The 19420-nt window shown below is 45.3% G+C and overlaps 1 protein-coding gene across 5 annotated transcripts in view; it reads left to right on the top strand.

Moving 5' to 3' along the window:
- The window catches only part of LOC309542668 (proprotein convertase subtilisin/kexin type 5-like), a 169289-nt gene that overhangs the window by 86904 nt on the left and 62965 nt on the right, over positions 1-19420 (top strand). For all 5 annotated transcript variants that reach the window (XM_082241529.1, XM_082241531.1, XM_082241533.1 and 2 more), the window contains 2 exons: positions 7076-7164; positions 13375-13547. In XM_082241529.1, the coding sequence (XP_082097655.1) occupies positions 7076-7164; positions 13375-13547 (262 nt within the window). The remainder of the gene's footprint in view (positions 1-7075; positions 7165-13374; positions 13548-19420) is intronic.

Raw genomic sequence — 19420 nt, 5'->3', positions numbered from 1 at the left:
TCTTTGCTTGCGCGAAGGAGTCATTCTGCAACGCTCGTCGCACCGCCTCCAGGTCCACTGTCGCCGCCGCGCACGCCCACACTGTTGGTGCGAAGATGTGCATGGCGGCCGCTGGCGTGGCGTCCTCCAGATACTGTGGCTTACGGGAGAGCGCGTCCTCCATGATGTTGGTGTCCCCCGGGACATACTCTATTCGGAAGTCGAAGTTCGCAAAGAACTCAGCCCAACGTATCTGCCTCTGGTTCAGGAACTGTGCCGTGCGCCAGTGCTCCAGATTCTTGTGGTCCGTGCAGACCTGCACCGTGTGCTTGGCTCCAATCAGGAAGTGCCTCCATGCTTTGAACGCTGCATGAATAGCCAGCAACTCCCTGTCCCAGATGGTGTAGTTCTGTTCGGACTTGCTGAGCTTCCTGGAGTAAAACGCTCCGGGCCTCCAAACCCCCTGCGGGTCCTTCTGCAACAGGACTGCTCCGACGGCCCTGTCCGAGGCGTCTGTTTCAACTCTCATCGGCCTGCTGGGGTCGACATGAAGCAGCTGTTCCTCCGACGCGAAAAGACGCTTGAGTGCCTGAAAGGACTGCTCCGCCTGCGCTGTCCAGATGAACTTCTTTTTCTTGGAACTGAGCGTGTCCGTGATGGCCGCTGTCTGCATAGCGAAGCCTCTGATGAACTTGCGATAGAAGTTCGCGAAGCCGACAAACCGTTGGACCTCCTTCCGGTTGCGTGGGCTTTTCCAATCCAACACCGCTCGAACCTTGGCGCTGTCCATGGCGAGCCCCTTGTCAGACAACTTGTAGCCCAGGAAATCCACCTCCGTCACGTCGAATTGGCACTTCTCCAGCTTGGCGTAAAGCCTATGTTGCTGGAGCCTGCTCAGCACTTCCCTGACGTGTCTGTCATGCTCCTGCTGCGATTCCGAAAAGATCAGGATGTCATCCAAGAAACAGACGCACGTCTTGTAGAGGAGCCCCGCCAACACGTGATGCATGAAAGCTTGAAAAACGTGGGAGCCATTTTGCAATCCAAAAGGCATAACTCTATATTCGTAGGTGCCCAGGGGCGTGAACATGGCTGTCTTCCACTCATCTCCTTCCCGCATGCGAATGAGGTTGTACGCCCCTCGCAGGTCCAACTTGGTGAACACGCTGCCCTTGCGTACTTTTGCGAGGAGGTCGTCGATTCAGGGCATGGGGAAGTCCGATGGCTTGGTGACACTGTTCAAAATGTGGTAGTCCACTACGAGTCTTTTTTGGGGCGTGTCTCGCTTCTTCACAAAGAATACAGGACTGCCCCCCGCTGCCTGGGACTCTCGGATGAAACCGCGCTTCAAATTATGATCTATGAACTCTTTGAGTTCCTGCAGTTCGTCTTCAGACATGGAATACAGCTTCCCTTTGGGCAGCGCCGCCCCCGGCAGCAGGTCAATTTTGCAGTCATATGGTCTGTGGGGGGGTAGCTTGTCTGCCTCCTTCTCGCAGAAAACCTCCAAAAATTCTGCGTACTTGTGGGGAATCGCTTGCAGCGTGCCTAGCAGCAGCTGTGACTCCTCTTGCTCCCCTTCCTGCTGGGGCATGATGCAGTGTTCAGCACAAAAGGAAGAGCCGAAGGTCAGCTGCCTCTGGTACCAAGCCAGCGTCGGGCTGTGCTTGTCCAGCCAACTCATGCCCAATACAATAGGCGTGTCCGAGAGTTGAGTGACGTTGAAGCTGATGATTTCCCTGTGATTTCCAAGCCGCAGCACCATAGGTGGCGTCTGCTTCACCACTTGCCCCCCTAACAGCTCCCTGCCATCCACCGTGACAACCTGCAGGGGCAGCGTGGCAGGCAGCAACTGTATAGCGTGCCGGTCGACAAAGTCCTGCCCTATGAAGTCTGCATTGCTTCCCGAGTCGACGGTGATTGGCACGTCCATGGTGATTCCATTGGGTAGCTGGAGCGATGCGGTGAGCCTCACTACTGGCTTGGGCGGGAGGGGGTCCATGGGCGGTAAAATCTCTGGGGACTGCTTCACTGACACGTCTGGCTGGGCCCCAGTGCCTCTTCCTCCAGCCAGACATCGTCGTTTCCCTGCTGTGGTTCTCCGTGCTGCGTTGCTGCAGTCACCATTGCTGAGGCTGCAGTGTGCTTGTGGAGCCTCCGGGGACACTCTTTCGCCATATGCCCTGGATCCTCGCAGATATAACACTTCCTGTTCCCTCTAGGAGGCTTCGCTTTCACTGCTGCCAGTGCTAGGGCTCTGGCTGCTGACTGAGCCATTGCACTCCCAACCTCCATCGGTTCCACCCCTCCCCCTGTTGGAGGCGTGGATTGCGCACGCGCTGCTTCTCTGGGAAGGAAGGAGGAGCCCCTGGCTGGTTCGCGCCCGCTGCGCCCTTCGTCCCTGCTCCACGGACGTTCTTCCAGCCGCACCCCCACCGCCAGCGCCCTCTGAACGATCTCCTGCGTGGTCCGGGGTCTCTCCCCCCTCGCAATCTCATCTTTAACCGAGTTGTGCAAGCCCTCCCAAAAAAGGTCTCTGACAGGAGCCGAATCTCTGTCCCATTCCAGGGCACTGACCAAGGCGAAAAAGCGGGCATGATACTGCCTTACGCTGGCCCTCCCTTGCCTTAGTCCATGCACCTCCTTTCGGGCAAGATCCACGTCAATGCTTGATAAAAAACAGCCATCCATCGCTTTAATAAAGGCGTCCGCATTTTGGAGCGCAGGATCCTTATCTCTCCACAAATTGCGCAGCCATGCTTTTGCGTCTCCATGCAAATGGGACATGATGAACCCCACTTTCTCTTGTTCATCTCTAAAGTCTTTGTGCAGTAGTTGCAGTGCACACATTACGTCTGCTCTAAAGTTGGAGTACTGTTGCAAATTCCCATCGAAGTGCGAGACCAGACCGCCTGTGCGTCTCCCCAACCCAATCCCCTCTGATTTGGGTGTCTGTTGCCCTTGCTTCGTAAGCACGTCCAACCTGACCTGCAGATCCCTGTAGGCGGCAGCTGCTTCCTCCTCTCTCTTCCTGGACGCCAGCGCCTCGGCATTCAGTCGTGAAACTGCTTCTCTGAGTTCCGTTATTTGCTGTTCGGCCGTCATATTGTCTGCCGTTCGTGAGCTCTCTTGTAGGCACCCGCTTTCCCTCCTCTCCGCGAGGCCGTGGATGCCCACAATTTGATGAGACGGAGCTTACTGTCAGGGTTACTTCCAGATCCTAGCTCACAGAGGATCACGCTAGCCAGCGATCGTTAAATAAAAGTCTTTATTGAGTTACAGTCTCCATTCTCAAGCTGCTGCGTGCAACCCTACGTCTTATGCTTAGATCGGCGAAGCTCCGTCTGAGTCTCCGCCCCTTGCGCACCAACTTAATATCCTAGCCCTGCTCCACCTTTTCCGCCTGACAGTTCTCCTCTGGGTCCCTCTGCCCCCCTGGGTCTCTTCCTTCCGGGATTCTTCTGACGCTGACCCCCCTGACTCTCCTGTCTCCTTGCGCCGGGCTTTAGGACCTGGCTCCCTTTCCGGGCTGCCTACTGCGCCACCTTCCTGTGCATTTGAACTTGGCGCGCGCGCCCAACCTTCCACTTTCCGTCTAACCGTCACTTTGCTCCCCGATGAAGGTGTGGCCACTCCTGACTCGTGCCCTCCCTCCTGTTGCGAGCTGCCAGCGCTTGCTCCCTGGCGCTCTTCCTCTTTCCTACTCTCTGGCGGTGACGTTGGTCCCGATCTCCAACTGCTCCCCTCTGAGTCCCCTCTGGCTCTTTCTTCCTGGGGTGTCCCCCTAGTCTCCCCCCTTGCCCTGGCCACTGGTGCTCCTTTTTGTGAATCTTCTGATTCACTGGAAAGACTCGGAGATCTCGGGTCGTCGTCATCACTCATCCTTTCTTCTGCCTCCTCCCCCTCGCTCTCTGTTTCCTCCCTTGCCCTCGCCTCTGCTCCTGAACCCCTGACAGCATCAGTAGTTCTTTAAACAATATATTTCTGAGATAACTGTTGAAAAAGTATTGGTGCTAAGAACATATCAAGAAAATGGCTTTAAAACACTTTATGGCGTTCTGCCTGTAAAACTACGTAGACCCAACAGTGACCTGCACCTAGCCAATCTATAGCACATTGATTATGGAATTCATTGCTATGAGATGTGATGGCCATTCCCTTAGATAGCTTTAAAATGGGACAATGACTGGATAGTACCTCTAAATTCAGAAGCATCATGCCTGTGAATACCAGTGGCCAGGGAACACAAGCATCTGGTTGGCATTAGGAAACAGGATGGTGGACAAAATAAACCCTGGATGTGTTCTAGCAGGGCTCTCCTTTTGTTCATAGCTGAGAGATCATTTGAGAATGCTATGATACTGCTCTGAGCAACTCGAAGGACACATCACACAAATAAGTTCATACTTATCTTTTTAATGCTTTTAGAAATGTGAGTCTTTGTACTGTTGGGCAGTGACATATCTTGGTTACATGATGCTAATATGTTACTTGTATGTGACAATTTATGATCCTCTCAGAATTGTTTTCCTACTGCTAAAATCCCCCCCCCCATTTTAGTATTCATTTTCAGAATACTTCAGTGCGTTTGTTTGCATTAAGCAACATTGAAAAATAAAGATAATTGCAAACAACAGAGATTAATCAAGCAGAAAATTTTATAAACATGGATTTCAGAATTGAACATAATAAAAGGCTTAAAATGCCAGTAAAATTATAATATTTATTACTTTGGAAAGCACCAAAATCTCAATTATAAAAACAAATATAAAGTGATTATATGCAATTCATTTTCATACATAAAATATTTAACTAAACAATTTGCAATTTTGTTAAATGGGGAGGTGTTATGCTTTTATAGATCCATGAATGCGTTGCTCATGTTTTAAAACAATACTAACTAGACGTAACTAGTTCTATGATGTGACAAATATGAAGGGCTCTTATATTCTCTGCTTTCCAAAATGTCTTCCTTCTCACAAGTTTTGGTGCAGTATCACTGTAGTCCAGTAAGTTTCTGTTGTTTCTTATACTGATTCATTGCAGAGGGACTGATCGTTAAACTCCTCTCAAAATTGTAGCTCTGAGAGAGGAATAGAGATCGCCTACCAACTCTTAGCCCCCTTAATAAGCTGCTGCTCCCAGTATTCTTTGGGGGAAGCCATGTCAGTTTAAAGGGGTATCATAGCGCTTTAAATATATGGTGTGAATGTGGTCTACATGTGAGAACTGTATACCAGGTCAAGAAGACACAAGGGCTTCTTTAGTATATCATGTTCCACAGTTTGAATGCTTAAAATAGGATATGGAGTTGTTTCATAGGTACGATAAACCATGATTTCCAAAACTCCAGTGTTAACAAACATCTAAGTTGGTGCAAAAACCACACCAAGGTCACTTAGACAGCTGGTTATATGATTGTCTGCTATCTATAATTAATTAATTAAGTTTATATACCACCCATCATCCAAAGATCACAGGGCAGTTCACAGCATAAAAATCCAAAATGAGAACACAAAATACATAGGAAAACAAAAACAAACCAATATTCCCCCCCCCCCACAAATTTAAAAGGCCATAGAATGTTAATCAGCACATTTCAGAGAATTTTTTTCACCTGGCACCTAAAGACAGATAATGAAAGCGCAAGTGAGTCTCTCTGGAGAAAGCTTTCCGCAAATGGGGAGCCACCACAGAAAAGGCTTGCTCTTGTGTTCCCAATGTCAGGACCTTTTGTGGAGGAAACACATGAAGGAGGGCCTCCATTGATGATTGCAGGGTTTGGGTAGGTTCATATGAAGAAGGGGGTCCTTGAGGTATTCAGCCCTGAGCCGTTTAAGGCTTTTATAGACCAAAACCTGTGCTTCAGATTGGGCCCAGAAACCAATTGGCAGCCAGTGCCATTGAGCCACGATCAGTGTAATATGTCCAGCACACCCACTGCTACACCTGCTGATGTAAAGGAAAAGTAGAGCTGTGTGCCATCATATTGCTGACAATGTACTCCAAAATTCTGGATAACCCGACTCAGCAGTTCCATGTAAATGTTAAGCATTGTATGTGATAAAACTGAACCCCAAGGAAACTCATATTGAAGAGCACTCCCCAAGCACCAGCCTCTGGAAATTGCCATCCAGATAGGACCAGAACCACTGCAAAGCTGTGCCACCCATCCTTAACTCGGGCAGCTGCTCCAGAAGGATACCATGGCTGATGGCATTGAAAGCCACAGAGAGATCGAGTAGAATGAACATATTTCCCCTGTCTCTCTCTTGACAGAGGCTATCATACAGGGTGATCAAAGCAGTTTCTGGGCCAAAATCGGACCTAAACCTCAATTGCAATGGATCCAGAAAACAGTTTCCTCCAAGTGCGCCTAGATCTGGTCTTTGATCATTCACTTAAGAACCTTGTCTAAGAAGGGGAGACTGACAATTCAGCAGTAGTTATTTTGAAGAGTTGTCGAAACACATGTTCCTGTTCAGGGCCACAGGTGCACTTTGATGCACACAGGAAGAAGTACTTTTACATAGTCTCTGTTGAAATGAAAGGGTGACTTTGTAGGTTTGGAACTCCCATCTGCACAGTGGTACTTCCCTGCGCATAAGAAGCCAGTGGGTTGAAAAGGAGGAGGCTGCAAGTAAGACCATGGGGCACGGAAGTGTTCATAGCCGTATTTATTATAGATTGAAGTGCTTTTTTAAAATTTATAATGATGGTGTCCTAAAAGCATATGCTTAAGATGTGTGATACTTTTTAAAGTTTGATATCAATTCCATATGTTCTTATAACATGCTGTGTTCATGCTGCACTTGTCTAAACATGTTGATTAAAAGCAAAATCATAGTTTTGGTTATTGGGTTTGACATCATTGGAAAGATAAGGATTATGACTAAGCAGCAGTGCCTGAAGCAAAAGTTTAAATGAATTCTAAACATACATGGTGGTGTGTATATATATTTAAAGTGCATGTTTCAGACTGGGGCATCTTACACATAGCAGCTGAAGATGAACACAATCAAAGGTATTAAATACAGACAATCTCTCTCTTAGTGGTTAATAGTACTTATATTAAAATATCTGTCTGTTCCTATAGGCATGGAACCCGTTGTGCTGGAGAAGTAGCAGCTAGTGCAAACAACTCACACTGTATAGTTGGAATTGCATATAATGCCAGAATTGGAGGTAAGTGTAACTGTTGTCTATGATTAATGTAAAAACCTAAGAGCAGAATCATAAGCATGCTTGCTCAGAAATAAGCCGGACGAGGGAGAGAAAACACTCTAAAGCTAGACACAGTGCAGCCAGTCGATGGGATAAGGCTGCTGCCTCAGGCAGTGGAAGCCCTCAAGGCGGCACCCCACCTGCCCCACCAATTTTGGGTGAGATTTAGCGGTGTGTGAGTAAACTCACCTGAAATCAGTGCCGATGCTGTCAGTGGAGTTGGTGGCAGGGCAGCACTTCCCGTTTCATCTCAAGTGGTGAAATGGGACATGACATCCCTGGCTAGACATGAGATTTCTTCAAGGTGTATTTTGGATGGGGGGGAAGACATCCTCAGGGGCCATGAGACAGGGTCAAGCACCCACCTCAGGCAGCGGAAGTGGGAGAGGTGGCACTGTGCTCGCTCCACTGCTTCTGCTGTCAGTGCGGGGTGTGTGGCGTTGCTGCTCATTTCCCTGCCCCCAGATGGAGAAGCCAAGCGGCAAAGCTTTGAGGAGTGCCCCAGATCCTGCCAAGCTCAGCAGGAGCCAAGGCATTCCTTTGCCCCATGTTGCCACTTCACTCTCCCCCTGAGCAGGGGGTGGGGAGAGAAACTGAGCGGCAAAGTTTTGAGGAGCCCTCCGGCTCCAACCACGTTCGATGAGAGGTGGGGTGCAGTGGCAGTGGTGGCCATGGTGGGGGCACAGGTGGCCAAACGGGATGGGCTACGCTTGGTCAGGGGCACTGTTTCTAGAAGCACATCTCAAATGCAAAACCTATGATAATGTTCTATCATATATCCAACTAGTGTTGGAAATTAGTTCTTTGGCTAGATGGCTTGTTGACATGACCCAGTGAGGCAGTTTCCGCTAGTAGTACATGGGTTCAATCCACACATACTAAACCGACCTATCTATGGCTTAGCACGAACGAGCGTATGTCCAGTTTCCCTGAATGAAGGATGGAGCTACTCCGCCTTTGATCTTGCTGCTGCCCTACCATCCACACATGGCTAAGTAATGGTTTGGCTTAGCATTACGTACATGAGAACTGGGTTAATGTTTGCCTGTGTTGTTTTTTACAGCCCTAGTCCATCCAAATGTTTTAACAGCTAGATTGTTGCTTTGTTGCTGTTTCTGAAGTTGCAGTGGAATTTAAATTATTTGTTATTTGCTAGCTGAATCTCAGTTAGAGGACAATTCCTGAGTTATGGTGAACAAATTTAGATAGCCTATCCAGATAGTTACAATAATTTCTGTTTCTTAAGTGGGCCTAAAAGTCAGTGTTATGGGACATGCCTGGCTGCCATTAAAAATAGTGATCCTGTTTCTCCTCCTATAATTCCCAAGGATACAACATTGTGTTGCAAGTTGTTATCACACCCTGTGCTTCCTCAGTTTCATAAGCAACAGGCAATGAAGTGAAACAGGAGCATGGAATCGCATCTTCATGAGTTTTTTATGTTACAGGGGAATAGGATATACAGACTTGTTCTTTTTTGTAGTAGCTGCACATCCTCTGTAATTTATAGTACCAGCCTACCGTTCTTGGCTTAAAGTCAGTAATTTTAAGTGAAATTCTTTATTTCAACATTTTCAGGTGTTTTTTCCCCCCTTTCATTATTCGGCTCAATAATGCCACTTTAATCTTAGTATTTCAGCTAATACTGAAGGAAGAAAATAGCATTGTTGTTACCTAGCTAAGTTCTACATTGAGTAGACCCATTGAAATTAATGGACCTATGTTACTCAAATCTATAAATTTCAGTGGGTATGACAAATGTTGAATACAACCCATTTTATGAATAACAATAATCTGTTAAAACCTGTGAACAAACTTGTGCTTGATGTTGCCAGAACCAGATTTCACTGTCTCAAGCTTAACTGGCTGATAGACAATTAAGATTTTCCTGTCACCAGAAACCCAAAATATTTTGAAGAATGGTCTGTTATTGGAAAAACAAACAGTATGTTGGAGATTGACCGTCAGGGTATAACTATTTGAAATATTCAATGAAGAATCTTTTAGCACCTTAAAAAATAGCAATTAATAAAATATTATCAGAGGCTACAGTTATTTTATTTACTCTGTTTATATAACAGCCCATAACTGGAGATCTCCAGGAATCTCACAAAGGAGAGAGAGAAAATGTACAGCACAATAACACTATAACATATTAATTCAAAACACAAAACACAATTTAAAACTTAACATAAGAGGCTTATGTGTTATTTAAAAGGCCCAAGTGAACAGAAAAATCTTCACCTTGTGCTGAAAAGACCAACAGGATTCTGCCAGGCAATCCAGTTAAATAACGTCAAACTGTAGGCAAACAATAGCAACTACTTCTCCAAAGTGCACATGATTTGCCTGCATTGTTTTCCTGCATCTCCACTTAAAGCTTTTCTAGGCTGAATGCTTGGAAGGAACTTTTCTTGGGTCCTGGGCCTGCCGCTGCCAGACCAGACAGCGCAGACCAATGGTGTGACTCAGCAGCAGGCAGCTTCCTATATTCATAACTTGCTTGCTCTGATTATTTACATCCTTAAGATAAAAGTAAAAGGGTTGCGACCTGAATTAATGTTTGTTCTTTTTCATAAAGTAAATTTCACAGTGAGATCAGTATTTGGACAAGTGTGACCTCGCAAAGCATGAGCAGTTTTGTTTCGAATCAATTAGAAAGGGGGGGGGGGGCTTTTTCAATAGAACAGCCAAGCTTGGGTTAAGAACTGAATAAACACTCAAGCTAATTCATAGCAAAGATGGGAACAAAGCTGTTACGTTTTATAATTAAAAGATGCTAATTTGGTTTATAAATAGAAACATTTATAACTTGCAGGTTGTCAAGACATGGTATGCTGTCTGGTTTAAGTTGAATCTCTGCTCTGGCAGAATAATAGAAACTGCATTTTAGAAAATAATATTGAGAGTCCTCAGCTCATTATACAGTGGTGCCTCGCAAGACGAAATTAATTCGTTCCGCGAGTTTTTTCGTCTAGCGAATTTTTCGTCTTGCGAAGCACGGTGTCGGAAAAGTTTTGGAAAAGCTTCAAAAATCACCAAAAACCTCAAAAAAGGCTACCACGCCGCGTTCTATGAGTTGCTCCTCGAAGTCAAGTCGCAACTGTATTAACGGTGTTAAGAAAAAGGAAACAAACTTGCAAAAAACGCAAGACGTTTTCGTCTTGCGAAGCAAGCCCATAGGGAAATTCGTCTTGCGAAGCAGCTCAAAAACCGCAAAACCCTTTCGTCTAGCGAGCTTTTCGTCTTGCGAGGCATTCGTCTTGCAGGGCACCACTGTAGATCCAAATATGATGCCACTCTTTGAATGAAGGCATGTTTTATATAAGCAATGAATTGGATTCATGTATGGTTCTCCAAGCCTCCCCGTCTGCTTCTCTGTGTAAATAATCTCCTGGCAGTGTGCAGTATCTCCAGTGTCAAATGCCATCCTCCACCGGCCTGCTAAGTCCCTAGGCTAGGGTTTTGCTCTGTGTCCCATCACTGTCCAAAGTCCAGAGGGAAAGGCCCTTTTGGAAGTGACACCTACACAGCCTTTGGACTGTGCTGCTCCAGGAGGGCATCCCTAGCTCCTTCCCTGCCTGCTTTGAGGTGTCAGGGCTGTTTAGGCAAGCATATGAGCCAGATAATGGCTGGATGGTCTGGCACTTCTATTCTTCTGCTGATGCTTTAGCTTACGCCTTTGATATAGTGATTACTCTTATGTGATTTATTGTATTGTATTTTAAGTATTGTGAGCAGTCTTACATCCCCTTTATAGATAAAAAGGCAAGGGATATATTTAGTAAATAAATAAATGCCTCAAAGATAAAGAAACTGGAATTCTGTGGGTATATATAAATGTGGAGGAGGTGCCCATTTCTGAAGTGAATGCTAAATTGCAGCAATACAGAGAGGTCTGTTCTTGAATTATTGATTGCTGTTACTTTATCCTTGGTTACTGATTAGTTTTGCTATGGAGTGAAGACATTGCACAGAGTGTAATGAAGAGACTGCGAAGAGCCATGTGTTTGTTAATAAACATGGAATGCCTCTCCTGATGTGAATCTGCAACTGAGACTCTTCTCCACATCCCTTTTTGGAGGGAGGCATAGAAGAAGAAATAGGTGGTTAAATATGTGGTTAGTGGGTTGGAAACCTTTTGTGTAGCAAGTGACTAACAAGTTTAATAAATAGTTGTAGCAATAATAAATAAGGTCAAGAAACCATATGGTAAAAAACCTTCCCATATAGTAAATATATATATCTAACACTATTCTAAACTGGCAATCCCAGGGTGGCGTACAATAATAACAACACAATGTAATACAATACAAGCAAAACATACCACACCATAGGCCACTTCTTTTCTGAACACACTTCATCAGGGGACATCACTCAAATAAGGGCCTCAGTGGAATTCACCTTATATCTATCTATGCTTCAAGAATGAATCAAGCTAAGAATGAGTCAAGCTCAGTTAGGCATAGTTAGGCTTGAACATAGCGGGACTTACTTCTGAGTAAACATGGATAGGGTCTGTGAACAATAGACACAGGTACATGAAAGGAAACAGACAGCAAACAGAACAAACATCCTCACAAGGCCTGGTGTCAGGAGTTGTCCTTGTGGGGCAGCCCCCTAGCCTTGGGCTGCTTGGAAGGATTGGGGCCACCCTTCCTGCCTTCTTTCCCCTGTGCTGGCCATGCCGCCAACAGTGTTGCCTATACTACAGCCAGCAGCTGGTGATATTAACTAGCCTGCCCAAGCAGGCGAGTGAACAGTAATGTCTGTCCATAGATGGAGGGTGAGGAAGCAAGTGGTAGCTGCTGCTCCAGTCCTAGTGAGCGGCAATGACAGCTAAGTGCTGTTCACTTGCTTTCTCCCTTCCTCTGGGTGGCAGCTGCTGTGGTGGCTCCTAGCATCTGTCATCATCACCCACCTGCCTAGGGTGTGGAGGGTGAGGGGCAGCAGCAAACAGTGGTGTCGTGGGCACTGCTTGCCCTCTGTCCGATGGAGGAAGAGGGGGAAACACCAGCACCACCTTGGTGACAGTGAGGCAGGACATGGGGAGACATTGCAGAGGGACCTCCCCCCCCAAAAAAAAAAATTGTAAATTTTTATTGTTATAGAATTTTTCATATTTTGATATTAATCACATTTGCTTTAGAATGTTGTTGTTAGTTGCTTTGGGCTTCGTTTTGCAAGGAAAAGCAGGGCACCAATATGAAATGAAAGAGAGAGGAGAGAGAAATAGAAAATCTGGACCTAGCCCTATGTACACATACATAAGATGCATGTACATAAGAGGAAACAAAACCTCACACCGTGAGGTGGAACTCAACGGGCCTGCTTCTCACTGCCACTACTATCCCTGCTTCTTTCACCACCAACGGTCTTTGTGCCAAGGCCTGAGTGTGCCCTCCTGAGATTGAGAATACACCATTTCTGTCACCACCAAGAGAGTTTTTCCGGGTTCTGCCACAGAGAAATAATTCCACACTCTAACTACCTGGTTTAGCTCTCCAAGTGGGATTTGAATGGCAGTGGGGTGAAATGGTGGCGGTAACAGTAGTTACCTAGAGGGAAGTGCTGTAGACACTGCCAGCAACAGGAGATCACCTTCCATATCAGCAGGGAGATTTCAGCAGAAGGCATTCTAGTGATCCAGGACTCAGGTCAACAGCAGCTCTCCCCTTCCCTTGAACAGTCTCTTTAGCAAGCAGCTCAAAGGAACTTAGGGGCACCATGTGCTGGCTTCCCCACCCCACTTATCCTTCTTTTCAGATGGATGATTGGCATGTTCATCATGAACTGAGGCCAATTAAAAATGTATTATAATTTGTTTCCACACCATTACTTTCTGGAAAAACCCTTTTTTATTTTTTTAAAAATGTGTTTTGTTTGAAAATGGCCATTTAAAAAACATTAAATAGATTGGATCCTGTGAAAACAAGTAATCCAAAGACTTCATTTGAGCATAAAAATGCTCAAATGCTATTTATCTTTGGTTTATTTTGTTTATTAATAAAATAAAAAAACACATTGTCAAGCAGAACATGAAATACGAACAATAACAAAGCTTTTTGGCCCAAAGTATGTTTGAGTCAGTTAAAAACACCAACCATTTCCCCCCCACCAATGTGCTTCAATATGTCCATTGTCATACAATTTGCCATTTTTCTTTTCAAGGAGTACGGATGCTAGATGGTGATGTTACAGACATGGTAGAAGCAAAATCACTTAGCCTCAATCCCCAGCACATACACATCTACAGTGCTAGCTGGGGTCCCGATGATGATGGGAAGACAGTTGATGGACCTGCTTCTTTAACGCGCCAGGCCTTTGAGAATGGCGTCAGAACGGTATGTTTGTACACACACCTCCTCTATTTGTGCATTTGGAAAAGAAGAAAAATAAAGTGATATAGTAAGATAATGAAAAATAGATAATGTGGTACATTTTATGGTACCAGGTTTTGCTGAAACCAGGGGTAGGAGGAATCCATTGGTTCTGTTCCATAATTTTCCTGAAATAATTACTGAAAAATCCAGACATTATGAATTACAAATGAATTGCACACTGATTACATAGTCAGCATTCCAGAAACTAGAGGCCTCTGAGCATGCCCAGACAGCTTGGCATCATAGGAAACGAGAGTGACCTTGTTCAAAATAATCCAGTGTTGGGAGAAGTTCCTGCAATTAAAAATATTTGGCAGCTTGCTTGTCAGAGATTGGGTCCTCCATGTTCCTCTGGCAGAATCATTTTGGAGGAAAGAAGGTCTGATGTCTCTTGTTCAAGCCACACTGCGGGCCTGAGTGTATCTCAGCACATTTCCTTTCGTTCTGAAAGACGCAGCATGCACGGTAGCATGCTAGCCAACAGCAGGCTCTCACTCTGTGGCCTCCTCTGTCCTACCTGCAAAGGACTGCAGTCTCCATAGATTTCTAGAGAAACACTTAATTTCTAACCATAGTTTTCAGAATCTTCCATAGCTACCTTCACAAATAGTATTCATTAAGGGGTTCTCTTACTGTGACTGGCTGCATGGTTGCCCATGTCCTAGCATTAGGCATGTGTCCCGAACATTGGCATGAACATGTGAAGGGAAGCTTTCCATGAGTAGCTGCTTCTATAAAGGCTTCCTCATGACGGGGACTCTGTAATCAAATTCTGATAGTGTTGAAGGCTACACGCAAGCAGTCACTCACACCTAGGCCCCCTTCCCATAGGCATCTGTGCCAATATGTGGCTATCCCTGGGGCAGAGCAGGGGCATACTTGATGCCAGGGTCAGTGGCACAGCCCTGCTCCTCAGTAATTCTATGACGACCTTCATGTGCGTAGTACTTGAAATGGCTTACATGTGGGGCACGAAGGATAGAAGTAAAAACAAATGGATATAAAATCTCAGATAAAACCGGAAGAGCTGGGGGCTCCCTTTCATTGTAGTGTTTCAAAACAATAATGCTCTCTATTCATACATTTGCAAACTCAAATGAATGGAGTAGCCAAGATTGGAAGCGATTAAATTGCTGAATTTCAACATCATGTTTATATTTTAAAGGCACAGAGATTGCAAGCTCCCTTTGTTGCAGCAATCTGAAATCATTGTATCTTCTGTTCAAAAGAACAGAAAGCAAGTTAAGTTAGCTAAGTTTTTAAATTTTGAGAATCCTGTGTTTTGGGGGGGACCGATCCTATCCTTTTTGAAATCTGCATTTCAGGCAAAGATTCAACAGGTACCATTTTCCTTCATGACTCTACAGCAAATGGAATTGTTACTGTGGAAGCTCATTACTTAAGCCAGTGGTGGGGAACTTTATATATACTGTATTTATAAATTTTTATTGGATTTTACAATTTAACATTCAACACATTTATCATATAAAAGAAATGTGGTGGGAACTTTTGGCCCTCAAGATGTTAGAAGATTCCAACTCCAGTCAACCACAGCTAACATTGCCAATATACAGGGATGTTAGAATATTTAGTCCAACAACATCTGGAGGTTCCCAGTTCCACATAACTCACCCAGCCAAACATAATCTATAATGCTAAAGTACATATCCCAGCACATATTTATTGAGGCCTTTGCTATTCCTGTTGAAACCAACAGCTAATGCACAACTAACTCTGCATGGTCTTGGAATGCAAGTCTCTTAAAGATCTTTTCAATTCATTTTCTGGCCAAGTAAGCACTTCTCTTTTTGTTCCTTCTAGCTTAAACTGACTAATTCAACTCCCTTTTCACTGTATCTTTGGAAAAACATGCAATATGAATTGGGCTTCATGTTCCTTTAAATTCTGCCAGTTGGATTATAGTACTTGGATTTTAAAAGGAGCCAGGAGCAGTGTTTTCTAAAAATATTATTTTTTAATAATTTATTTGTATATTTTACTCATACAGTAAAGGTAAAGGGTCCCCTAACCATTAGGTCCATTTGTGGCCAACTCTGGGGTTGCGGCGCTCATCTCGCTTTATTGGCCGAGGGAGCCGGCGTACAGCTTCTGGGTCATGTGCCCAGCATGACTAAGCTTCTTCCGGCGAACCAGAGCAGCGCACGGAAACGCCGTTTACCTTCCTGCCGGAGCGGTACCTATTTATCTACTTGCACTTTGGTGTGCTTTCGAACTGCTAGGTTGGCAGGAGCAGGGACTGAGCAACGGGAGCTCACCCCGTCGCGGGGATTCGAACCACCAACCTGCTGATCAGCAAGTCCTAGGCTCTGTGGTTTAACCCACAGCGCCACCCGGGTCAAAAAAACTTGTACAGTATTGACACACTATTACACATGAATACTCAGAAGCAAGCCAAACTGAGTTCAATAGCTCCCAGGTAAATGTGTATAAGTGGGTTTGCGGTTTAGACTGCAATTCTGGGCACATTTACCCCTTACGCAGGACTGCACTATAAATTCAGATTTAAAACTTATCTCCATTTCCATACTCATCAATTGATCAACTGTTTTCCCCCCTCTTAATCTTATTTAAAACAACGATAAAACAACTACATACAAACAGAGAATCATCTCTGAATACTTCATAGAGGTTTGTCAAAGTGTGTATGCTAAAATCATCACAAATCTTAACAAACACCAAATGATACATAATAACCTCCATCACTTGAACTATTGTCCACAACTAAAAAGATATGCATTGTATTTATTTCATAGATGTATATTCCACCTACCTGCCATTATGAATTGTATCGTCCATTAGGTCCTTAGGGAGTCTCCCTTTCAGGCACTGACTCAGACACAGACCTTCTCAGCTTCAGCCCTTTTACTGCTCATTCCATCCTGAACTTTAGAAATCTTTCCAGAAATGATGCAATTTGGATGAAGCATTAATGCATGGATATATTAATGCATCCATTGTTTTATTATTCATTCATTGTTACTTCATTACTCATTCTTTATGTATAGCAGATCTGAGAAGGAACCACCACATTTCCTTCCAGATCTTGCACTTGGGCTGGTGCCAGACCTGGTGCGGCCACCTCCACCATTCATGACTAGAAATTTCTCACCACCACTATTAGGAGGCAGGAGAGCCCTTGATTCGCAGCACATTGCTGTCTAATCCCAGTGTCCTCAATGGGTGTCCAGCAAGACCTTCCCTGGTGCTCTTGAGAGGAGCTGAGCCCACGGAAACAAAAATTGTGTGCCTTGAGGCTTTTTCTGCTGTCTAATTCTGGATCTGTGATTTTTACAGGTCAGTCCATGGAGACTGATGTATTCTTTGATTTGATGGTGTTTTGGGAAAGATCCCAAGGGAAATTGTGGAATTTTTTTTTAACTTTTATGCTCTTCCTTTTCCATGTCCCGTGGCTACCAATTTGTGCCTAATAGCCACAATGTTTTTTGTGTGAGAGTACTCTCTAGTGTGGAGTGCCATCACTTCTTCTGTTGTTGCTTCACATGCCAGCCAGTTTGCGCTGGCACCCACAATGCTTTTATCAAGATATAAGTACTGGTCTAAACATTTACACCTTTTTTTTTTTTAAATCTCCATTGGATATGGTCATATGTACTAATTGAACTATTGCCAGCCGCAGAGCTAAGTCAATGTTTTCTGCAACAGAAGCCTTGCAACAGAATTCTGCTGTTTGTATCATCTGTACGTTTAAACAGGACCCAATAAATTATGGTGACAGCTCAAGTCAGTAGATTTTCTCTGCCCAAGGGACATGGTTCTTGTCTTTCAAAGGAGCTCTATTTCTTTTTATTTATCCTTGCCTTGAGGTTTTCATAAAGAAAAGTAGGAAGTAAACTTTAATTAGCAGTTTGCATTCGCAGAAGCGGTAGCATACCTTATAAAGAGAAAATAGCCAGGAAACTGCAATGCCGGGGAGTTTGAACATGGAAGACTCCATGTTTTTACTCTGTGAGCAAAAAGTACTTTGTTGTCAAAGGTAAAGTTGTAAAGCATCCAGGAAAAGCCCCCCAGTTCTGGTTGGTTCTGTGAAGAAACATATTTGATAATTGGAGTCTCCTTCTTTGGAGGTCTTTAAGCAGAGGCTTGACAACCATATGTCAGGAGTGCTCTGATGGTGTTTCCTGCTTGGCAGGGGGTTGGACTCGATGGCCCTTGTAGTCTATTCCAACTCTATTATTCTATATATTAAAAGCTCCTATGCAACTGTGGCTATAGAATACTATCCAACTTTTTCAGTTCAATAACTGGGCTGTGCGTCTTCCATGCTGCATTCCTGGGCGAGTCACGTGACCCATGCCATGATCTCACCCTGAGAAAGCACTTTTTGTGATATTGCAGCACTCACAATGGCCGCCATGAATTTTCTAAAAAATTCATACATGGCTAGCTTGTTACTTTCCTCCTTCCTTCCTATTCCCTTTTCGTGCCCAGGCGGAGACCCCCCCCCCGACCCCAGGGGACACCCAGGTGGAATAATGGCTGGTGGCAACGTGTTATGGGATAAAAATTGGCCGCAACTTTATTAAACTTTCAGATGTAGGATGACCTTGGCTTAGGCATTGGGCATTTATCTCTCCCGGACTCCAGCTGGGGAATCTGGGGCACATCAGGGTTAACCAATCCGATCTGGGGATTGGGCTGGCTCTGGAAGACGTATGTTGAAGCAGAGCTCCCCCCCCCCCATTTCACCACAACACAAGGGAGTGCACTGACAGCCTTTCAGCATATGGCCAGTGACTCCCCTCAACACAATCCGTTTAACATGGAACCCTGGGATCGCCGCTGCATTTAGGGAAAGTAGACTAAAGGATTCCACCCAAAGCCTATAACCGCCAAAGTTATGATGTTTTGCTATGAGGAAGGCGAAACCTGCCAATGAAGGGAAATTCCTTCCCGGTCCTTCAACAGCAACCATCGTAAGACCATAGCAGTGCCTGCATACCTGTAAAGAAGTTCACCTGCAATAAAAGGCCTAAACGAAGGGAGGTAGGAGACTGAGAGCTCCCATGTAGGCTCCACCCCCTTTTGTGCTTAAAGAGCGGACCCAGCCCTTACTTGGCCCGCTCCCCTGGCTACGCCTCTCCAGTCGCCATTGGTTCTTTGAACTGAGGTTTGGCAGGAACCTCAAGGTTTGCGACTTGGGGAAGCAGTCCAGGAGTCATGTAGGATGGGGGGTGCTGCGCGCAGGCACACAAAGGGCGCCCTCTCTTTGTTGTGGAGAGCGGTCATTTCCTTTTATGCCATCTACTGTTTCTCATTTATCTGTAAAACTGCTCTGGAAGCTCAGGCCTGGGGCCAAATGTGGCCAACCCTCTCGGGATTCTCCGGAAGCTCTGTATCTTCTCCAGGGCCCACCCCACAAAGGCCCTGCTCCACACCCTCCACAAGTCCTTTGCCTAGTCAGAATGTTTCCTTCCTGGGATAACTTCTCTTGCTTCCCTGGAGGAAGTGTGCATGAGCGCATAGCCATGCAAAGCATTGGTGGGGAACCTGTGGGCCTCTAAATGTCACAGGACTGCATCTCCCATCAGCCTTGACCCTTGGCCTGGCTGGGGCTGACAGGAGCTGAAGCTGCAGTATAGCTCAGTCAGTACAGTAGGAGACTCTGTGATCTCAGGGTTGTGGGTTCAAGCCCTACCTTGGGTGAAAGATTCCTGTGTTGCAGAGGGGTTGGACTAGATGACCCTTGGGGTCCCTTCCAACTCTACAGTTCTATGATTCTATGAATCCAGTATTGAGGATATAAGTAAGATCCAGAATAAACAAAAATAGTTATGATAAAAATTATTACGAGT

This window comes from Podarcis vaucheri (assembly GCF_965113315.1).
Source record: "Podarcis vaucheri genome assembly, chromosome: 11".
In the NCBI taxonomy this organism is placed as follows: domain Eukaryota; kingdom Metazoa; phylum Chordata; class Lepidosauria; order Squamata; family Lacertidae; genus Podarcis; species Podarcis vaucheri.
This window is presented reverse-complemented; position numbering and strand designations above follow the sequence as displayed.